General features: G+C 39.8%; 1 protein-coding gene and 1 non-coding gene across 2 annotated transcripts; one reads left to right on the forward strand and one right to left on the reverse strand.

Moving 5' to 3' along the window:
• The first annotated feature begins 6,209 nt into the window (after window positions 1–6,209).
• Gm24218 lies at window positions 6,210–6,314 on the forward strand. The gene has a single exon (XR_003952063.1). It is a non-coding gene; the product is annotated as a U6 spliceosomal RNA (small nuclear RNA).
• Window positions 6,315–6,470: 156 nt separating this feature from the next.
• Window positions 6,471–11,112, reverse strand: Gm7260 (predicted gene 7260). Its single transcript, XM_011246069.3, has 3 exons — window positions 11,029–11,112; window positions 7,998–8,099; window positions 6,471–6,593 (listed from the first exon to the last, which is right to left on the reverse strand). The coding sequence occupies exons 1-3, from the start codon at window positions 11,092–11,094 to the stop codon at window positions 6,471–6,473; spliced, it is 291 nt and encodes a 96-aa protein (XP_011244371.1). The 5' UTR covers window positions 11,095–11,112.
• Window positions 11,113–22,508: the final 11,396 nt, after the last annotated feature.

Below are 22,508 nucleotides of genomic sequence, written 5' to 3' on the forward strand. Positions count from 1 at the left end.
AATATTATGTTTTGAAACAATAAAAGAGAAATAAGAAGAAATGTTATTAAAATATGCATAGATTCTGCAAAAAGGAAAGAAACTGAGTATTGACTGTCATAGAAAGAAAATTTAAACTTGAATATAATAAAGTCTCCAAAGAAAAGAGAATTAGCAACATTCAAAAAAGAAAATATTTTCTGTGTTATAAATGGAAAACACTGTAGCAGAGGGCATCTGTATCCTGTGTAGTTTAGTTTTAATTATCACCATAGAACTAATTATATTGTTTGCAATTTTCTCTCTCTTCTCTAAGTGACATCAGAGTATGAAGAAAAAAATCCCATTCTTCTCCCTCAAATTAGTGTCAGTCTCATTCCTTTCATAGCTAGCCAGGCTAGACAAATGTTGGTTTGCATGTAATTTTAAAAAACACACTTCCACCTTTGGCTGAGACAGTGCAGCCCACACTTTGGCCTCTTCTGGCTTAGCTCTGAGATCAGCTCTTTAGTGGAAGATGCAGGCCTTAGCTGCCCCGAGTCCTTACATGACTGTTGCTTTCTTGTCATCCCAATGCATGGAAGCAAAAGCCCCTTCTCTTTCCCTGCATCTCCTTTCTCCTCCTGGGACCTGGAAGTCCCACCTGTCCCTTGTGCCCAGCCACTGGCTTCCAGCCTCCTTTATTGACCAAATCAAGAACCATTAGGGAACCAGGCTTTAGTATCAGTACATCCCCCTACAGAGAAAAACTAGATTACCATTATACAGGACTATTAGAAAAACTACAATAATTTCTCCAGCTACCTTAAAACAGTTACCTCCAGAAGAGTAACCCACAGGTTATGATGAATTTGCATGGCAACCTATAGAGATGCTAGATCTATGGAGTTTTAAAGAGATGATTGTAGCTCATATCATGTACTAGCCGTATGTGAAACAAATTCTAAATAGTTAAGTCATGGGAAATCATACAATTCGTAAAGATTGGAAAGATTTAATAACAGCTATCTTAGAAGCTGGCCCTCAAATATAGTGACTGGTATGGTAGAGATTAGAGACTGTTGCTATGGAGCCACAGTATAAGACTGGAAGGGTTAATATTGTCAAGGATCAGTTGCTAGGTGAAAATGAATATGCTGAGTTTCAAATGCAGATTCTGTGTGATGATGTCTCCTTAGAGCAATGTCATATATTAGGCTTAAATGCTTAGAAGAAGGATGAACTTCAATGAAGACAATCTGAACCATTTACCAAGATAACTTCAACTATAAATAGAGCAATATTGGTTCCTGATGCAAGAGAAGTATTAATTGAATCTTTAGCTTTTAAGAATGCTAATGCTGAATGGAAAAATGCTATTAGACTTTTAAGGCCAGATCCACACCTATGTATGAATGCAATTAAACTACTGTGGGTATTGGAAACTAATGTGATCAATGTTGCTATGATGGAACATGCAATTACCAAAAGTAGGAGAGCACAGAATGTCCAATGCATTGGCTATGGAAGACCAGGTTATGTCCTAAATATGTAGGCAATCAGTTCCATAGGATAATATTTTCTCTGATGAAAATCTAGGGAGAAAGCTTCCTGAGATAAGTAAAAATTGTGGAAAGTACAGACCCAGGACTCAGGTCATGAAGTGATACACAAGGCAATCCCTTGCAACCATGAATTACTGCCTAAGGGGCTTTGCTCAGGTCTCACCAAAAAACAAGGTGAGCCATTTGATTCATGTTAGCCCAGGAGAGCCTGTTCTAGAGAGCAACTAGAACAATTAGTGCCTGATATGACAGAGAGTGCTGTTCTACATTTAACTATGCTCATGGATAGAAAAAGAGATTTTGAAGGTACAGGAAGCACATGTTTGTTAAAGTGCTATAAATGATTAGAGACCAAAATTGAAATTGCAATTAGATGGAATTGACATTGAAAGCCTAGTGGATATTGGAGGAGGTACAACAAAAATTTCACAAGGCTCTTGAAATACAACTTTGCCACTTCAAAAGTTATGTACAAAGCTCCTGAGACAATGTCTTAGATGAAACAACAGAGTTTAAAATGGGTTAATTAATAGGAATCAAAGTTCAGATAGGAATTTAAGGCCATATGTGGCAAACATGTGGGCTCTTAAGAGATGGCTCAGCAGTTAAGAGCACTGACTGCTCTTCCAGAGGTCCTGAATTCAATTCCTGGCAATCACATAGTAGCTCACATCCACCTGTAATAGGATCTGATGCACTGTTCTGGTATGCCTGAAGACAGCTTCAGTGTACTCATATAAATAAAATAAATAAAGATTAAAGGAAAAAAGGTACAGGTGGAAAGTCTTGCCACAAGGAATATTGAACAATCCCAGTTTTTTGTCAATATTTTGTACAGCAGCCATTACAAATAATGTGTAAACAGTTTCCTCAGTCTATAATTTACAACTATATGGATGATATGTTGATGGGTAATTCTAATACAGATACCTTAGGAAAAAATATTTGTTGAAGCACAGATAATTTTGCCTTGTTGGGTAGTTTAAAGCTGAAAAGTACAAAAAGGAGATTCTGTAATCAATCTAGGACATAAGGTAGGTCTTCAAAACCCCGGCCACAAAAGGTACAGATAAGAAGACATCAATCACAAAAGCTTAATGCTTTTCAAAAATTGCTAGTATATCTTAATTGTCTACAGCCCATAACTCAATTAACTACTCGAGTTAAGTAATTTATTTTAAATATTACAAGGTGATTCAACCTTAAATGGTTCCATGACCACATAAATCATCTAATATCTCTACCAATAGAAACACTGGAGATATAAACCGAGTTACCATCCTGCCAGCACAACAAGGTAACTTTCTTAACTTTATAAAACAATATCTATTTTCAAGTCAGAGTTTTAAATATGTCCCTGAAATCCTCCTCTATAATGTATTATTTCCACAGTATCAGAGGAACTGGGGAAATGAGTGTGGCCTCAGGCAAGTCATACTGCATCTCTGAGGGGAAATGCTGAGTGGAGTTGGGGGGAAATGAGTTGGGGGAAGTTAGCAAGCTTGTGTGTCCACACTCAGGTGTGGTGAGCATGGTTCCTCCATGCAATCTCTGTGCTAATAATGTCATCATATTGTGCCATAGGAGGAAGGACATGCACAACCTGAGTTTCTAAATATGGTAAACCTCAGAGAATTTTTTAAAGAGAATATTTAATAATGTCAAGGCTGGTTGCTTAGAATCCAATAATAACTTTTATTAAAAGTTAATAAAACTGTCTACAAAGGATTTTTACTTGCACTTTCTAAAATGTTTATTCCCAAACATGAAGAAAGTAGCAAACACCTTAATTTCTTCTACTGCCGTAGTTTCCTCACCCATACTCTCTCTTATTTTTATATGTATTTATGTACTTACTTATTTTTTGGGACAGGAGTTCTGTGTATAGCAACCATTGGCTATCTTGGCACTGGTTGTGTAGACCAGGCTGAACTCCTTAATATCTGCCTGCCTCTGCCTTGCAATACTGGAATTAATGACATGTGCCTCCAGGTCCAGTGATTTTTTTTTTTTTTTCGTTAGAGGGGATTGAAATTAGACCAAGATGACCTGGAACTCACTCTGTAGCTCAGGCTTTCCTGAAACTCAATATGAACCTTGAAGTTCCTACTTTCCTGCCTGGATTACAGGCATGTTCTTAAATCCTTCTGACACTGCTTCCCAAGTGAGGGGATTACAGTCTTCAGGTAACTTATCAGGTAATATCCCAATCATGTAAAAGGTAAGGCTTCTCGTTAGAAAAAGTGTTGAGTGCCAAGGGGGAAGTGCTAGGGATAACAGGGTACAGGGCACAGCAGAGGGACAGAAGCTTGCTGCTCACCCATCCCTGCCCACTGGGGTGATTTCACCAGAGAGAAAGGGGATAGACATGTTCAGTTCTGAGTGACAGAGATGTAGATATCTGTTATTTTATTGTGTTCTTCTGTATTTAAATCATTCTAAAAACAAGATAAAATGAAATATGCGTATCTAAAAAACAACCAAAATCCTTTCAGGGGGCTGAAATTGTGTCTGAAAACAACAGTAACAACAACAACAACTTCTAAATTACCCTTCTTTAGATTTACAGAACCCACAGTGTCTGGTAATCTGTATATCACATCAGAATCTTAGGTTTCTTCTTTTAATCCTGTACATCAAAGGACACACTCAGTTAGTGTTGTACACTTCTGTGAGGTTTGACTTACAGAAAAGAAATAAAGTTGTCTAAAAAGAAGGAAAGGGAACTTTGCTTGAGAGCCTGATGTCAAACGTTCGTCAGTGAGGTGCAGAGGTCTATTCTTTATAACCAAATCCTGCCATGTTAGCAGGCTTAACTATCATGATGGTCAACCAGAGTTCTAATAGATGATTGCATTGGAGACAGAATTTTGCCTTTATGTAGTAGACACAAGCTTTCCGTGAACACCTCATGTAGTCCACGTTGATCTGAACTCAGTCCTTCTCTCAAATCGCCTTGAATCTGTCTCTCTAACTCTGGGATTATAATCATGTGCCTCTGTGTTCAGGGCTAACATCTTCCAATTTTAAATGGCTTGTTCTTCCTGATGTTCGGAATCAGTAAATGATACTTTAAGGTTAGGGATATAGCTTAGTGGTAGAACTCTTTGCCAAGCTTGCTCAAGACACTAGGTTAAATTCCTAGTGCCAACAGGAAAAAATTAATCTTTCACAAAGCAGAACATAGAACCATATCCATTCCCTTGAAGACAGCCATAAAACCTAGAAACTTTGTTCAAAACTTCCCCTGCTCTTTAGTTTAGGATTTGACCTTCCTTGCCTTGTAGGAGGTCATACAATCTTCATTCTAGGAGAGATTCTGCCCAGTACCACAGAGATAGGCTTCTACACAGATAAAACAAGAATCAAAACAGACTAGCCTTGTTGGTTATCCTACCCAACCTTTCAACAGTAGGCCATAAACCTCCCTGTCCAGTCACATCTCCAGTAAGCTGTTCATTTTTGGACAATTAAAAACATTAAAGATGGACAGCTCTTCTTAAGTATTTGGGACTCCATTTCCAAAATGTTCTGTGTCATTTAAAAGTTTGACCACATAAACCCATCCTACTTTTACTTTCTGTGCTGTCTGTTATTACAGGAGTGTGAACCTTAGAAAGAAGAGGATGAGTCTTATCTTCATACATGCCCCTGGACAGTCATTATAATGATTCATTTTGCCATGAGGCAAAGTTTTGTAATATGCTTCTGTGACACACTTTTCTTTATCTTTTTTTTTTTTTAGACAGTATTTCATTGAGAAGTTCTGACTAGTGTTGAAATCACTATGTTGATCAGGCTACCCTTGAACACACAGAGCTGCACATACCTCTGCCTCTCAAGTGCTGAGATGAAAGGCAAGCACCACCATACCTGGCTAACAACCTTAGAATGTCCATATCTAGTTCTCTGTTGTTGTACACACACACACACACACACACACATGAAGGAAGGAAGAAAGAAAGAAAGAAAGAAAGAAAGAAAGAAAGAAAGAAAGAAAGAGAAAGAAAGAGAGAAAGAAAGAGAGAAAGAAAGAAAGAAAGGAAGGAAGGAAGGAAGGAAGGAAGGAAGAAAGAAAGAAAGAAAGAAAGAAAGAAAGAAAGAAAGAAAGAAGGAAAGAGAAAGAAAGTTAAAAAGAAGACAAAAATTAAGTGGAATGCATGACTCTGCACTGGACCTCTGTAATAAAGGACAATATTGCAACAACTAGAGAAGCTTCAGTGGCACTGGGAGACTAGATGTCATTGTGCCATCAGTGCTCATTTCCTGCTCTTGATTGTTGGGTTTTGGCTGTATAAGAGAATATCCTTATGGGAAGTGTGCACTACTACTTGCACCAATGAGCACCAGGAGGCACTGTAGGTAGTGGAAAACTTTGCAATTGACTCTCTTGTGCACAGGAAGCCTAGGGGAGGGGAAAGAGCAGCTTACTTATCAGATATGGTTGTTTCAAAACAAGACTTGTAAAACACAAATTTAATTTTCAAATATGAAAGCACAGATGACATGCTGGGTCCTGGGAAACCGAAGGGACCAAGGAGTGAGCTTCCCTGACAGCCACCAGTGCACCTGCAGTGAGGAAGGGGTGAGAAGATCCTTTATGCAGTTGCAACTGAGCCGTAGGTTTTCTAAAGTTTCCAGTTGGTATCATTCATTGTGGAGTTTCTACTCTGAGCTATGAACACTGTGCTTTCTCTGGCAGCATGTAGGTTAAAAATTGGAATGGCACAGAGGTTAGCATGGCCCTTGACCAAAGATGACATGCAAATTGATGAAATATTCCATATTTTAAAGTAATTGTCTAGGAAAAAAGGGTCAACACAATACTGAGTAACAATGGAGGAAAACAGTTATTCCAAGAATGCTTCTTAATTGATGGTCGCATCTCTTTACAATGCGAGGGATGAGATCACATTGGAATTTGCTGCTTAGAAGTAGGACAGCTCATTATTCTTGTTTTGTTTGTTTGTTTGTTTGTTTTGTCGGGTAACCACTAAGTTCCAAAACATTTTCTCCAGAAATCCCTCTGAAGACCTTTATGTGGGGGAAACAACCAGCACCAACATCCATCTGAAAGACTTAAAAGAAAAAAAGAAGAAAGAAAGCGAGAGAGAGAGAGAGAGAGAGAGAGAGAGAGAGAGAGAGAGAGAGAGAGAGAGAGAGAGAGAGAGAGGAAAATAGGAAAGAAGTTAGTTCACATGGATCTCAATTGTATGGCAACTCTTTCTTGTCCAGATGAGATGTGCCGAGCTCTCCTGAAACAACACCTCTTGCCCAAGACAGCACCAGTGAACTGACCGCCCATCAACCCTTACTTTAACAGAGAGAAGAGCTAACAGGATGACAGAAAACATACATCCTAGATGTATTTTTTTTAATACTCTTTGAAAAGATTTTGTTCAATGTTTTTGTATAAATGTTTTGCCTGCTTGTACTTATGTGAATTACATGTGTGCAATGCCTGAAGATGTCAGAACAGGGTGGTACATCCCCTCGACCTGGACTCAGAGATGGTTGTGAGCTGCCATGTGGGTGCTGAGACCCAAACCTAAGTCCTCTGCAAGAACAGCCAGCACTCCTACCAAATTATCCATTTCTCCATCTGGATTTATTTTTTTTTTTTTACTTTATATTTAAATCTTGGCAAAGATTATATTCCAGAGTTACATTTTATTTTTATGATGCCTGCAACAGGAGCAGAGGGTAGCCCATGTTTTTGATGATTCATTTGCTTGAGTTCTAAGTTGGGACAAAGATTTACCATAAAGTTTGATAAGGGAAAAGAAACTAAGATTAGATTTGGAAAATATGGACTATATAGTCCCTATATGTCTGCTGTGTTACAATCTACTTTGTGACGACCCACCAGGCTGCCTCCTTTGTAAAGTTTAAAAAAAAAGAAGAAAGAAAAAAAGGAAAGAAAGAAAGAAAGAAAGAAAGAAAGAAAGAAAGAAAGAAAGAAAGAAAGAAAGAAATTAAGAAAAAAGAATTCTAAGAACCGTCAGGGTAATAGACCCAGTGGTTTTTTTTTGTTGTTTTTGCTTGGTTTTGTTTTATTTTGTTTGGGATGGGCCGTGATCCTGGGACCTAGACTATCCTGATTAAGAATTGCCACTTTGTTCTTTATCAGAACAATAAAAGTTTTGTGTTCTACAGTTGACATTGTGTTCTGATATTTAATCTTCAAATGCCACTAACCAAAGCACACTATTGTATATGGCACTATGGATCTGTAAATGCATGCACATATCTGTGCTTCTTCATGAGTGTGTGTTTGTGTGTGTGTGTGTTTGTATGATCACCATGATTTTTTAACATACAGTTGAAAAAAGCTTTGTATATTCACAAGGTAAAACAAGGTCCAACCAATGGATTTTGGCAGGGGGAGTCTTCCACTTGCAAGTGTATTAATTAAAGACAAGTGGTAGAAATGAAGCTACAATCACAACAGTGCTAAAGAGGTCAGTGTCTAACCTTAATGAAGTAATTTTGTCTTTGGATGACTTGAGATTTATACTTGATGGCTTTGAAATTTTCATATTTCTCATTGGTTATCTCTTCAAGCAGTGGCCTGACCTTATGAGGAGAAAGTAAGAGATGATGTTAGGGCTGTGTTGACTCAGGTTATCTGCGCCACAAATCTGGGAACCTCATCCTACTGATGAGCATGGGTTGTCTGTTCATGCCTCTAGCCTCTAATCCTAGAACTTGGAAGACTGAGGCAGGAGAAGGTTATTCAAGAGGAGCTTGAGATTTATAGAAAATTTCAGGTAAGCTGAGGCTACCTATTGAATACTGCCTCAAAAATCAACACACACACACATACAAAATAGTCATGATTTGCAATGAAGGGCCCCAAAAGGTACATCTATGTTTGATCAGGAAATACAAGTAAACATTTAGTGGAGATTGTTCTCTGGGCTCCTTCAGATCATTCTAAGGATACAGTAACCTGATCTCGCCTGACACTGTGTGGGGACCCAACAGACCATAATCTTGGAGGAATAGACTGAATTTCCTGACTTAACAAGGGCTTTCCATTGTATGGGATCCATGGCATTTTTCTCTTGAGTGGGGATTATTGCTGTGATTCAGAAAATTATTCCTAAAAGTACAGTTTACTGTTTCTCTGCCTCCCAAACTTTAGTGGCAGGTGTCCCCTCAGGCTGTCTCCTGCAAGACAGGACAGATGAGTAACATCTGGGAACTGAGCCACCACCCTGTACCTGCACACCTGACAGTAAAGGGGTTGGCAGCAGTGCCTAATGTCCTTTTTGGTATTAAACCTGTGATCCATATCAGTGCTTAATTAAGTTTTATTTTATAACATTCCCTATATATCTTGATTTCCTCTACCCTATTAATTTTGGGAGAACAGAGGCCATTTCTTTCAGGCCTTTATGTAGCTCTTATAGTTTGTAGCCTGATGTTTGACACCTGTTGTGTGCCGTCCAGCGGCTTGCAAGGAATGGGGTATGGCTGAAGTGGCAGACTCAAGCTGAAAGAAAGGGAACTAGACGGACAAGAGAAAGAACGGAGCTAAGACAACAAGGCTCTGATCAAAGCCCAATTTTACTATTCGGTGCACTGGGTTATGAAGAAGGGGGAGGGGGCTCATTCCTGCCAAATCATCCTTGGAGTCCAGTTGCAGGTGATCACTTGTTTGGCTCCGGAAAAGCTAGGCGGCAGGTAGCAGCAGGTAGCAGCAGTGGGAGTGGCAGAACTATAGGGTGGCAGGTGGCAGGCTCCACCCCCCACCCCCACCCCCATGCTCTCTTAGTGCTAACAGTGAAACTTGATCAGCCTGGTTTCAGGCTGAGGGGGAGAGGTTACAGACACCTATGAGATACCTGGGAAATGTCCCTATGAAATGGTTCTTGGCTATGCATCTCACTGGGTAATATAAGCTCGAGAATCTCACTTCTACAGAGGCAGAAAGTTTACTGCATTCCCTGCCCTGATTCCTGCAGAGCTCCCTGAAGATGTGATCTATATATGGTGTAATTATCAAGATAATCCCTTCCAGTAGTTTCCAAACTTAAGTTTATATGATCAAAGTATGTTTTTATGTATGTAGGAAATCCTCAAAGATCTAATGAGAATATCATGTTCAAAAATTACCCTAGCCAGGCAGGATGACACACTCCTATGGTACTTGTTACTTGGGAGGCTAGAGGGAAAAAGATTATTTAAATATGTGAGGTTTGGATCCCTCTGAGAAATAGAAACACTTTTATGCACATTATTTAAGTTTGTCCTTTTGGTTTTTGCCTCTTAAAGGTGAAATGGATAACCTTTCCTTGGCATCTTATGTTAAGGCCTGAGATCCTCCAAGTCTTCTAGGATGCTCAATATATCTGGTACTACAGGAAAGTCAAGTAGTGGGTAGAAGTGCCCACACTTCCAGAGACTTCGGTAGAAATGTGGACACACAGGCCTGTCTAGCCCTCTTCAGTGAGATCTGCATTTAATCTGCAGTGACAGGTGACTCATGTACACATTTAAGGTTGAGAACACAAACTTGATGAGAGGATTCTAATGAACATGTAAAGATTTAGTATTTCTCAAAAATAAAATGCTCCAAGATATTTATTGAAATAAACTTATGCATGAGACCTATTTAGCCTTAAATATTTAGTCACTAAATTTTAGGACTGTGACCCCCCTCTAGAATATTCAGTGCCCTAAACATGAAGATTCTCATCTGTTCTACTCACACAAGATCTGATGGTGCCTAGCATGGTAGCACATGCGCCTATAATCTCAGCCCTTGAGAAGCTGAGGCAGGAGGAGTGCCTTTGTTTGAGGCTAGCCTGAGTTACCTACTTGCTAGATCATCGAGCAAGACCAGGACTCAAAGAAACACACAAACAAATGAATCAAAAACAAACAAAATGGATCTTGTTCTCCAGGATGATTTGCTTTCAAGGTTGAAAGCAATGTGCTTTAAGAAAATAAGCTGACAGATTGCAACCTATCTCCATAATTTGCATACATTTCTTCTTTGTAAATCATGTAACACAATACATTATATATAGCCAATAGTTAAGCAAGGTGTATTAACTTGCTAGAAATATTGAGTTGTATTTTGACTGTGATGGTTTGGTGGGCATTGCATCCTGGAACCAGCTCAGAGATCCTTAACAATCTTGGGTGCCTTCACACATCATCTTTATCTAGTGGGACTGGAACATTCCATCAGTAATTAGAGCTCCTGGGATCAGACATGTTGAGGTGTGGAGACCATCCAGAATGAATTCACCTTTAGCTACTGAGGAAACTGAGGCTGCAGTAAAGAGTGTGGCTTGGCCAAGTTTACTCTTGGGGTGTTAAAATCTCTCTGAAAGGCTTAATGTTCCACTTTCAGCTGTATAAATGTCAGAGCAAAACCTATATATTTCTGGTTTCTGATATTTCACACACTGTTAATGTAGGGCCAAATTATGAATAAAATGTTGGAAATTTGGTTTGGGATCAAGCTTTTTCTTCAAGCACATTGATGCACCTTGTCAGCAATCTCCTGGATTTCTGGTGTGGCAGATCTGGCCCCTGACAAGCCTCCAGGCATCATTCTGATGAGTTGCTTCTTTGCTTGATAGGACACTTAGAAGAAATGATCAAACAAGCACTAAGAGTCAGGGTTTTAAAGGTATATGTAAATTCCTCCACTAATGTATTATCTCCACGGTATCAGAGGAACTGGGGAAATGAGTGTGGCCTCAGTCACATCTTACTGCATCCCCTAGAGGAAATGCTGAGTGGAGTTGGGGGGAAATGTGGTGGGGGACATGAGCAAGCATATGTCATAATGTCATCCTGTTGTGTCATCTAAGGAAGGATATATAGAACCAAAGTTTCTAAATATGTTAAATCTTGAAGACTACAATGGATTTCTACATGCAGTTTTGAAAATATTTATCCCAAAATATGAATAATAGCATGGCAAACACCTTTATTTCTTCTGCTGCTATTCTTTTTCTTGTTTTATGTTTTTGTTCTGTTTTTGTTTTGTTTGTTTGTTTTTTGACTCTCTGTTCCTCTCTGAAACACCACCTAGCTACCCTGGAATTCAGACTCCTTTCAGGCTGGCTGTAAACTCACAGAGATCCCCCTGCCTCTGCCCCCTAAGTGCTGGGATTAAAGACATGCACCACCATGCCCATTAATTACATTTTTTGGAAGAAACTTCATGTAGCCCAGGCTGTCCTGGGGCACACTGTGAACCTTGAATTTCTGGGTCTCCTGCCTCTGCCTGCAGAGGGCTAAGGTTACAGGCATGGCCTTGAATGTCTGATGCTTCTGTCTCTGCTTCCCAAGTGATGGATTTACATTCAGTAGGTGCCTTATCAGGCAATATCCGAACCATGTAAAACATAAGGCTTCTCATTAGAAGAATTGCTGGGTGTCAAGAGAGTAGAGCTAGGAATATCAGGAAGAGGGCACAGCTAAGGGACAGAGGCTTGCTGCTGACACATTCCTGCCCATTGGAATGATGCCACCAGAAAGGAAGGGTTGAAAACATGTCAGTTCAGAGGGACAGATTCATAGATATCTGTTATTCTATTGTGTTCTTCTGTATTTAAACAATTCTAAACATTAAGATGAAATTAAAATACACATATTTAAAAACAACCAAAATCCTTCTTACCAGGGTACTGAGACTGTTTTAAAGAAAAACAAAGAAAGAAGTCAAATAAATTATATTTTTTTAGAAGTACAGAACCCACACTGTCTGGTAATATAAAAAGAGAATCTTTATTAAAAGAATTATTGATTGATTTATTTATTTTATGTGCATATATATACTATAGCTGTCTTCAGACACACCAGAAGAGAGCATCAGTTCAGATTATAGATGGTTGTAAGCCACCATGAGGTTGCTGGGAATTGAACTCAGGACCTCTGGAAGAGCAGCCAGTGCTCTTAACCACTGAGCCATCTTTCCAGACCCAAAATGAGAATCTTAGGCTTCTTTTAATACTGTTTATCAACTGACACAGCCTCAGTCAGTTTTATAGATTCCTGTGATATTTGACTTACAGAAAAGGAATATGGCCTTCTAAACAGAAGCAAAGTGAACTTGGCCTGAGGGTCTGCTGTGTGTTAGTATTTTCTGATGCTTTGGTGAAGAAGGAAACATAGCTATGTGCCCTGAATGCTGCAGACACATTGCAACCTTCATTTTCTGCCCTCTGCTTCCCCTATACAACCTCTTTGTACCCTATGAGTTGGCCAAGATAGAACTTTGTGGATGAGACCCCCTCTGATTTCATGTTCCCAAGCAGTGCTCCTTGGGTAACTCCTGGACTCCTGCCTACTGGCTGTCATATCATAAACATTGACCTTCAAGCACTGAGATAGCAGGACTTTAGTAGCTATTGGAACTTTCGCTCATGATTCCATGGTAAGTCGGTCATGATGGGGAAGGCATGGTCGCAGGTGAGAGGCAGCTGGTCTCATATGTCTGGTGTCAGGAGGCAGAGTGACAAGTATTGGCTCTCAGCTCAATTTCTCCTTTTTGTTCAGTCTAAGACCATGGTGTGCTGTCACTTATATATAAAATGGTTCTTTCCACCTTTAATGACCCAATATTGAACATGCTACAGTGAAGTACATATTTGTATCCACCAAAGACTTTCTAAATGGATCCCATCTAGTTGGCAGGATTAACAGTCATTATGGTCAACCAGAGTTCCAAGAGATGATTTCATTGGAGACAGAACTTTGATATTGTGCGGCCCAAACTTTTCTTGAACTACCCATGTACCCCATCTTGACTTTGAATTCATGATCCTCTTGAATCTCTCTCTCAATTTTTGGGATTATAAACATGTCCCTCTGTACCAAGTGTTAACAAATGCCATTTCAAAATGCATTGTCCTTATAGATTTCTTTCCTGATGAAGAGACTCAGTAAATGATACATTAAGGTTGAGAATGTAGCTCAGTGATAGAACTCTTTGCCAAACTTGTTCAAGGCACTAGGTTTAATCCCTAGTACCACCAAGAGAGAAAGAGGTAAACATGGAACAGAAGTCAGGGACCCCTGTGGAAGAGTTGGGGGAAGCATTGAAGCAACTGAAGGGGATGTCAGTCCCACAGGAAGACCAACAGTGTCAACTAAACTGGACCCCTGAGAGCTCCCAAAGACTGAGCCTCAACCAAAGAGCATACAAGGGCTGATCCAAGCACCCAGACACATGTGTAGCAGAGGGATGTCTTGGCTGGCCTCAGTGGGACAGATGGGCCTCATCTTGTAGAGTTCATGCCTCCTGGTGGGGGAGTACCAAAGGGGGACATATGTTCCACTATGTTCATAGCAGCCTTATTTACAATAGCCAAGAGCTAGAAAGAACCCAGATGTCCCTCAATAGAGGAATGGATACAGAAAATGTGGTACATTTACACAATGGAGTACTACTCAGCTATTAAAAATGATGAATTCATGAAATTCTTAGGAAAATGGATAGAACTAGAAAACATCATCCTGAATGAGGTAAACTAATCCCCAAAATCAAACATTGTATGCACTCACTGATAAGTGGATATTAACCCAAAAGCTTCAAATAACCAATATACAATTCACAGACCACAGGCAGCTCATGAAGAAGGAAAACCAAAGTGTGGCTGCTTCGGTCCTTTTTAGAAGAAGAACAAAATACTCACAGGAGAAAATATGGAGATAAAGTATAGAGCAAAGACTGAAGGAAAGGCCATCCAGAGACTGCCCCAAACCCAGACACTATATACAGTTTCCAAACACAGACACTATTGTGGATGCCAAGAAGTACATGCTGAAAGGAGCCTGATATGGCTGTCTCCTAAGAAGTCCTGCCAGAGCCTTACAAATACAGAGACAGATGCTCACAACCAGCCACTGGACTGAGCGTGGGGTCCCCAATAGAGGAGTTAGAGAAAGGACTGAAGGAGTTGGAGGGGATTATAACCCCACAGGAAGAACAACAATATCAACCAGACATTCCCCCAAGTGTTCCCAGGGATTAAGCCATCAACAAGAGTACACATGGCTCCAGCTGCATACATTGCAGAGGATGATGGCCTTTGTCATGTGTCAATGAGAGCAGAGGTCTTTGGTCCTATGAAGGCTCAATACGTGCCCCAGTGTAGGGCAACTGAGGGTGGGAAGGTGGTAGTTCGTGAGTGGGTGGAGAAGCACCCTCATAGAAGCAGTGTAGCCACCAGCAGCCACCAGTTACTGGGTTCTGAAAGGAAAATTTGTGTTTGGATTGGAAAGGCATTGCGAGAAATAAGGAGCCAAGACAATGTTCTATGATCAAGGCCAATGTTTACTTATGAGTCTGAGCTTTTAAAGCAGAGGTGGGGGGGCAGGTGGGGACAATCCCCAACCATGCCAGCAACTCATTGCTTTGTCAAGATCACTGTTTTGTCAGGATTAGGTGAGGAAGACAGGTTCAGCCTCTCAGCAGGTAGTGGCATCTTGGAAGAAAGCAGCAGATATAGCAGGACAATAGACTTTACCTAGGTCAGAAGACTCCACTCTAGGTGGGCTAGCAACTGTGGCAAACCAGGTCTGAGCCAGGATGATCAAGGCTGGGGTGAGGGCACAAAGCAGAGGGAGGGAGGATGGAATAGGGAGTTTTGTGGAGTAGGGGACAGTAACTGGGAAAGGGGATAACATTTGAAATGTAAATAAACAAAATATCCAATAAAAAAAAAAAGAAAGAAAGTAACATCAGATTAAAGAATAAAGAAGATAATCTTCAGGTTTTTCACCCACAGATTAGTGTTAATCTCATTCATTTGGGAGCTAACATAGAGAAAAACTGGACAACTTTAAAATTAGCCTTACATAGGACTATTAGAAAAGCTACATTAATTTTTCCAGCTACCATAAAGCAATTACCTACAGAAGAGTAACCCACATGGTATGATGAATTTGGATGGCAGTCCTTAGGGAATGGTAGAACCAAGGAGATTTAAAGAGGTGATTATAGCATATAGCATGCCCTCACCACATGTGAAACAGGTAGTAAATGATTAAGCCATGCAAAATTGTGTAATTCCAAAAGATTTGAAAGATTTAATAACAGCTATCATTGAAGCTGGCACTCAACTACAGTGGCTAACATGTTGGACAGAAGAGGGTTTGGCTGTGAAACAATATAATAGGACTGGAGGATTAATATTCCCAAGGATCAGTTGCTAGGTGCAGGTGAATATGCTGAGTTACAAATACAGATTCTGTTTGAAGATCTCACCTTAGACCAATGTCTTACAGTAGTTTAAATGCTTGGGACAAGGCTGAAAAACTGAAGAAGATCTGAATCATTTACCAACCCAGGGGTCAGAAGGTTTTAGTGAGTTTTTGTTGTTGTTTTTTTTGTTTTGTTTGTTTTTTTACAATAACTAACTTTAACTATAAAAACAGCAATATAAGATCCATATGTAAGAGAATAATTAATTGATTCTTTAGCTTTTAAGAACAATAATGCTAAATGCAAAAAGGCTATTAGACCTTTAAAGCCCAGATATGCACCTATTTATGAATGTAGTAGAACTACTGTACATGTTGGATCTAATGTATTCTATGATGTTATAATAGGACAGGCAATTCCTAAAAGTATGAGAGCTCAGACTGTCTGAAGTTGAGGCTGTGAAAGACCAGGTTATTTCTTAATGTAGTATAGACAAACAATTCCTTAGGATATTTTCTCTGATTGCAATCCAGAGAGAAGGATTCCTGGGATATGTGAAAGTTGTGGAAAGTACAGACTCAGGACTCAGATCATGCAGAGATACACAAGGCAATCCCTTAAAATCAGGAATTGCTACCTAAGGGGCTTTGCTCAGGCCCCTACCAAAAAGCAACATGAGCCATTTGTTCCATGTTAGCCAAGGAGAGTCTCTTCTAGAGAGCAACTAGAACAATGAATGCTTGATATGACAAACAGCTCTGTTCTACAATTAACTACCCTGATGGATAGAATAAGAGATTTTAATGGTACAGGAAGCACATATTTGGCAAAATGCTGTAAGTGAGACCAAAGTTGAAATTACAATTAGATGGAATTGACATTGTAGGCCTAGTGGATAGTGGAGAAAATGTAACAATAATTTCACAAGTATGTTGAAAACCAACTTGGACATTTTAAAAAGTATGTACCCATCTCCTGGGACAATGTCTTGGGTGAAACAAAGTCTAAAATGAATTAAACATATAGGACCAGAAGGTCAGATAGGAAAATTAAGGACATATGTGGCAAACATGTGAGCTCCAGAGAGATAGGTCAATGTTTAAGGGCACTGACTGCTCTTCCAGAGGTCCTGAATTCAATTCCCAGCAACCACATGGTAGCTCACAATGATCAGTGATGGGATGCAATTCCCTCTACTGGCGGTCCTGAAGACAGCTACACTGTACTCATATAAATAACATCAATAAATATTAATAAAGAAAAGTACAGGTGGAAGGTCTTGCCACAAGGAATGTTAAACAACCCCACTTTGTGTAAATGCTTTGTTCAACAGCCATTACAGTTAATTTGTAAACAGTTTCCTCAATCTGTAATTTATCACTTAATGTATTATACCTTGATGGATAATACTAATATAGATACCTTAGAAAAAAATGTTTGTTGAAATGAAGATAATTTTGCCTTGCTGGGTAGTTAAAATTGCTCCTGAAAAAATACAAAGAGGAGATTCTATCAACAATCCAGTATATAAGATAGGTCTTCAAAAAACCCAGCCACACGAAAAAAGTACAGATGAGTAGACATCAATTAGCCAGGCGGTGGTGGCACACACCTTTAATCCCATCACTTGGGAGGCAGAGGCAGGTGGATTTCTGAGTTCAATTCCAGCCTGGTCTACAAAGTGACTTCCAGGAAAGCCAGGGCTCTACAGAGAAACCCTGTCTCGAAAACAAAAACAAAAACAAAAACAAAAAATCCAAAAGACATCAATTATAAACACTTAATGATTTTCAAAATTTGCTAATAAATATTAATTTTTACAGCCCATAATTGGATTAGCTACTCAAGAGTTATATAATTTATTTCAAATTGACACAGTGATTCAACCTTAAATAGTCTGATAACCACATAAATTTCCTAATATCTCTACCAATAGAGGCCCTGGAGGTGTAAACTTAGTAACAAACATGCTAGCTCAGCAAGGTGATTTTATGTTCCTGACTATATACAAAACATCTATGTCAAAGCCTGCTCCTGAAACTGAACTGCTATCCCTTCAGAAATCCTTCTATCTGGGTCATTCTACAGAGCTAGTCTGCCTTTCTCTTGAGGTCCTCCAAATGTAAGAGGGCTCTTAGCTCTCTTTTCTAGAATACTGTTTTACCTGTGTCCTGCCAGATGCTCCTCTGCTGGTATTGAAAGTACAAAGAGAAAATCCCTGCCTTCCAAACCAAAACAACAAGATCTAATGAAGATCCAATTATTCATAAAAGCCTCCTGCTACTCCCTTTTACCCTTGTCCTGCTGAACCATGTCACCATCATGGTGAGGAGGCTGCACCAGAAGTCAGTAGAGACCAGACCATTTCACCATTATGGTGGGGTTGCTCCAGGCCACTCAGCTGGGAATAGAAAAATAAATTATCGTATCTCCTTTTAGACTAAGAAAGGAAAAACAAGTCTCAAATATTTTAGATTGGTATGGGTTTTTATATGGTGATAGAAATTTAAGGTTATTTTTGCTGTATCATAACATATATATGGTTCAACTCTTATTTAAAGATATATGTTGTTATAACTTTAATACAATTCATTTAAAATGTAATTTAGTGTCCTAGTCTTATGAAAGCTACTATCATAAACTTACTAATAATTAAGAAATACAAGTTAGTGTTCACTCACCTATAAATAATATCTTTAATGCATTCAGAACTAGTAGTCATGGTTGACACGTTGATTGAAAGATTATTTAGCCACCTATATATGTTTTCAAAGTTAAGCCAAAACATGTAACTAGAAACAGACAAGGATGTCTAATTAGATATACTTTAGATCGATAGATGGTCCTAAAATACTTCAGAGACCTGCAGAAGATGTCATTTAGGAAGTTTTAATTAAAAAAGGCATTTTTGAAAGACAGGCATGTCAGCTCCAGTCAGTACCCCTATCTCCTCCCATGAAGATGATAGGTACTGCAGAATTTCCACCTGGAGTTTGCTTCAAATGTGGTAAAACTGGCCACTGGGCCTGCCCTTTACCTTGACTGCTGACAATACATGGTCCAAACTGTGGAAAAGCAGGACACTTGGAAGTCAATTGCTCCACTTTGCCAAGAAAGATGGGACACTCTACCCAAGTTCCCACTGGAAAAAAAAAAAAGTCTGTCAGATCTTCTGAGCCTTCTGGCTGAAGATGGATGCCCCACCAACACACAAGAGTCTTAGGTGACTGTCCAGGAAGCCAGTAAGTCTCTGTCACTTCTCCAGGTTTGGATGCTGCTTGCTCTGTGCTTCCTGTTTACTCAGGTAAGATTTATCCTTCTTGGGTCTCTAATGGGATTGAAGACCAGATAGTGAGAGCTTTTCAGTTTTCCTTGTTACAGATTCAAAAAGATAAACTCACAAAAGAGGTGTAACTTAATAGACATAAAAGCTTAAGTTATAAAGAATCTAAGGAAGTGTTTTAGGGTCTAAGGAGGTATTTAATGTTGGTGAATACAAGCTGTAAGGTTAGAGGCTGTAATGCTTAAATAGTGATGAGAAAGTGATTTAAGATATAGAAAAGGAATGAAATATTTCAGAAAGATACTGAAATATTTTCTCCCAAGTTGTCAAATACAAATGGATTAAACACTGTGAAAATAACCTATAACCTGATAGTTCTCATAGTTGCTCTTATAGTATATAATTTACTGTTATTACAGGCAAAGCCATTTCATGAACTAAAAAGGGAAATGTAAAAACCCACACATATTGTATACATCAGCTATGAGATAATGTGTCCCTGTGCTTTCAATTGTTGATTGAATCAATACCAGGTTAGGAAGATATACATGTTTGTCACATCCTCACCTATGGGGAAGGTCACATTGCCCCCAAAGCCAACTGGTAGTATAAGGAGTGTGGCTTTTTATGGCATAAAGGGTGGGTGGCTTGGAGGTTGGACATGATAATGGGCAGAATGTTTAGGCAACCAGAGATGCAGATAGACACAGAAAGAACTAGACCAGCTCAGAAGGAAGATGGAAGGGTTACAGGTCAGAGCTAGGAGGTAGCCAGTGAGAACCACATGGATAGACACAATGATGGAGAAGTTGGGTTAGGCTAGCTGAGAGACTGCCCAGCCAAAGGCCATCTGTCTGAAACTATATAGATTTCTCCATGTCTTTAAAAAACCTCAAATGTGATCCCAAGAAAGCTCTGTAAAAATGAATAGGTATAGCTCTAATTTTCAAATATAATAAGATTATGGAAATGTGGCCTAGGCAAAGTAATACATGTCCTGTACAGCTCTATGATTGGCCAAAGAGTGATACCCTGGACTTAAATAGTATATAAACGCTGGGAGTGTCTTAATTTGTAGAAGTGTAGCGTGTTGGAGTCTCCCATTAGTAAGACAGAGAGACCCGGAAGTGAAATCTCAAGCCTGATTTAAAGCACATTAGGGGATTTTTCTGGGTAGGTGACCTCTATCCTAATCTGTTCAGTCTATCCCTGGGACATTTTAGAACCATTACTGGAGAGTGGGGCTGAAAACTGTTGTTGGGGAAGTCTGGGAACTGTTGTTGACCTATTGTCCTTGTCTCAGGCCAGGTAACAGGGCAGCTTCTAATGGCAAGGCAGTCTCTGACTAGCTGCCTGAAGACAGTAACTGACTTATCTGGACTTGCCTGGACTTGCCCATTTCTTAGGCATAGTCTCCTGAACTACCAATTTGAAGTCTGTCACAGAATCAGCCTAGCCTTCTCATTCCCCACTGTCAGTAATGGGCCACATTGAATCCTTCAGATGTTTCTATGGGTTAGGATTGCTGTTTGAGAATAAATCTGCTCCTTGACAAACCTAACTAAAGCATTGATTATATAAGAGCCACAAGTCAAAACTAAGATATTTTTCTGTCTTGTAGTTCTTTCTGATTAAGGCCATGGATTTTGTGACTACTTCTGAGTGGTCAACAGAGAAACAACCTTCCTTACCTAAGGCTGTACAGAGTCTTTCCTGCTAGAGGAACAGTAAGTCTATGCCTCTTCTGTTCTATAAGACTACTTTGCCATTGGCTCCTGATTCTGGTTCCTGGAGTAGTTCCTTGATTGGGACCTGAGGACTTCATAGCCTGACTCGTGGCACAGTCTGAGGTTACCTAATCAACCAAGTGTCCTAAGTCAAATATTTTGTACCTTGACTCTCACAGCAATTCTTTCAGTTTTCAGTGACCAGGTGTGAAGCTTGGTGAGTTTGATGGATGAGTTGTCTAGCAAACTCCTCAGGTAGGATGGTACAACCTTCAGAGGTCAACAAGCATCCATCTTTTCTGTAAACTCTTGGCATTTTGCCTGTTCTCCTTTGTCCTCAGCACTATATTCATAGATAGCAGGAGTGCAAAGGGTGTCAAAGCTACCAGGATGTAGGAAGTAGAAGCTTGAGAGGCCTCCCTTTTAGCTTCATCAGCTAGTCTATACTCTCGGGCTAATTCTGCTGTCCCTTTCTTGTGCCCAGGGCAAGGAATTATGGCCACTTTGAGAAGAAGCCATAATGCCTCCAATAAAGAAAGTTTGTTGTTGTTGTTGTTTTAATTTTTTATGGTTTTTCTTTCAGCGGTCAATAATCCCATCTATTGTCAGTGCAAATGTTAGCCATGGCTCCTTTTGTCAGTTTTAAAGCCCAGATAAGAGCCTTTAGTTCAGATTTTTGTGCTGAAGTTCCCAGCTGCAAAGCAGTTGCCCAAATAACAAACTCCAAGTTCATTATCGCCACCCATGCATACCTGATTCTATCCTGGATAAAACTTCTCCCATCCATGAAGCAGATAGGTCTGCATCTGGCCAAGGTGTGTCAGTCAAATCTGGCATGATGTTCTAGATACCCCAGAACTATAGAGCAATCATGCTGCACATCTGAGGACAGGTCAGGAAGCAGGGTGGCTGGCTTTAGAGCAGATGTAGGATCACATGTGCAGAGTATTCAATGGCAGAACCTGAAAGTGCACCAGTCTGCTGTTGGAGAACCACTGGCTAAGTGGATTCTTGAGGGTCTCCTCAGTAGCATGGGTTGTCTATACCAAGTTCTAGTGCTGTGGTTATTTTGTCAACGACCTTGACTAGGAGGGCAGTAGCAGCTATGACCCAGAGGCAGGCTGGCCATCCTTGGGCCACCGGATCCATCTTTTTAGATTAAAAAAAAAAAAAAATCACAGGTCTTTTCCATGGTCCCAACCTTTGGGTGAGCACCCCCTTTGTTATCTCCTTTCTCTTGTCCATATATATCTGGAAAATTTGGAGAGTGTCCAGGAGGCCAAAGGCCTGTGCCTCTAATAAAGTCCTTCTTAGAGTCTCAAAAGTGATGTCTATCTCAGAGGTCCATTTAATTTTGTCTTCTTGGCCCCTCAAATAATGGTTTGGTTACCTCAGTGAACCCTGGTACCCAAAGTCTACAGAACCTGGCATATCCCAGAAATTTTAATACTTGTCTTCGTGTTGATGGAACTGGGATGTTAAGGATGGTTCAATCCGGTTTGCTTCCCCAGCTTTTGTTGGGGAAGTCTGGAAACTATTGTTGAGAAAGTCTTGAAACTGTTGTTGACCTATTGTTATGTTCTATGTTATGACAGGGCAGCTTCAGATGGCAAGGCAGTTTCAGACTCACTGCCTGAAGCATGGACTTTTTATTATTATTATTTTCTATTTTTAACTGCCTACACAGGGATTATATGAACTTGCCCAGTTCTTAGGCTCCTGACCTAAGAACTGTCATTTGAAGCTTGTGATGGAATTAGTCTAGCCTTCTTAGTCTGTAATCTTGTGCTCAGGGGCTG

The sequence above is a fragment of the Mus musculus genome, chromosome 16, assembly GCF_000001635.26.
Source record: "Mus musculus strain C57BL/6J chromosome 16, GRCm38.p6 C57BL/6J".
NCBI classification, from domain to species: Eukaryota; Metazoa; Chordata; class Mammalia; order Rodentia; family Muridae; genus Mus; species Mus musculus.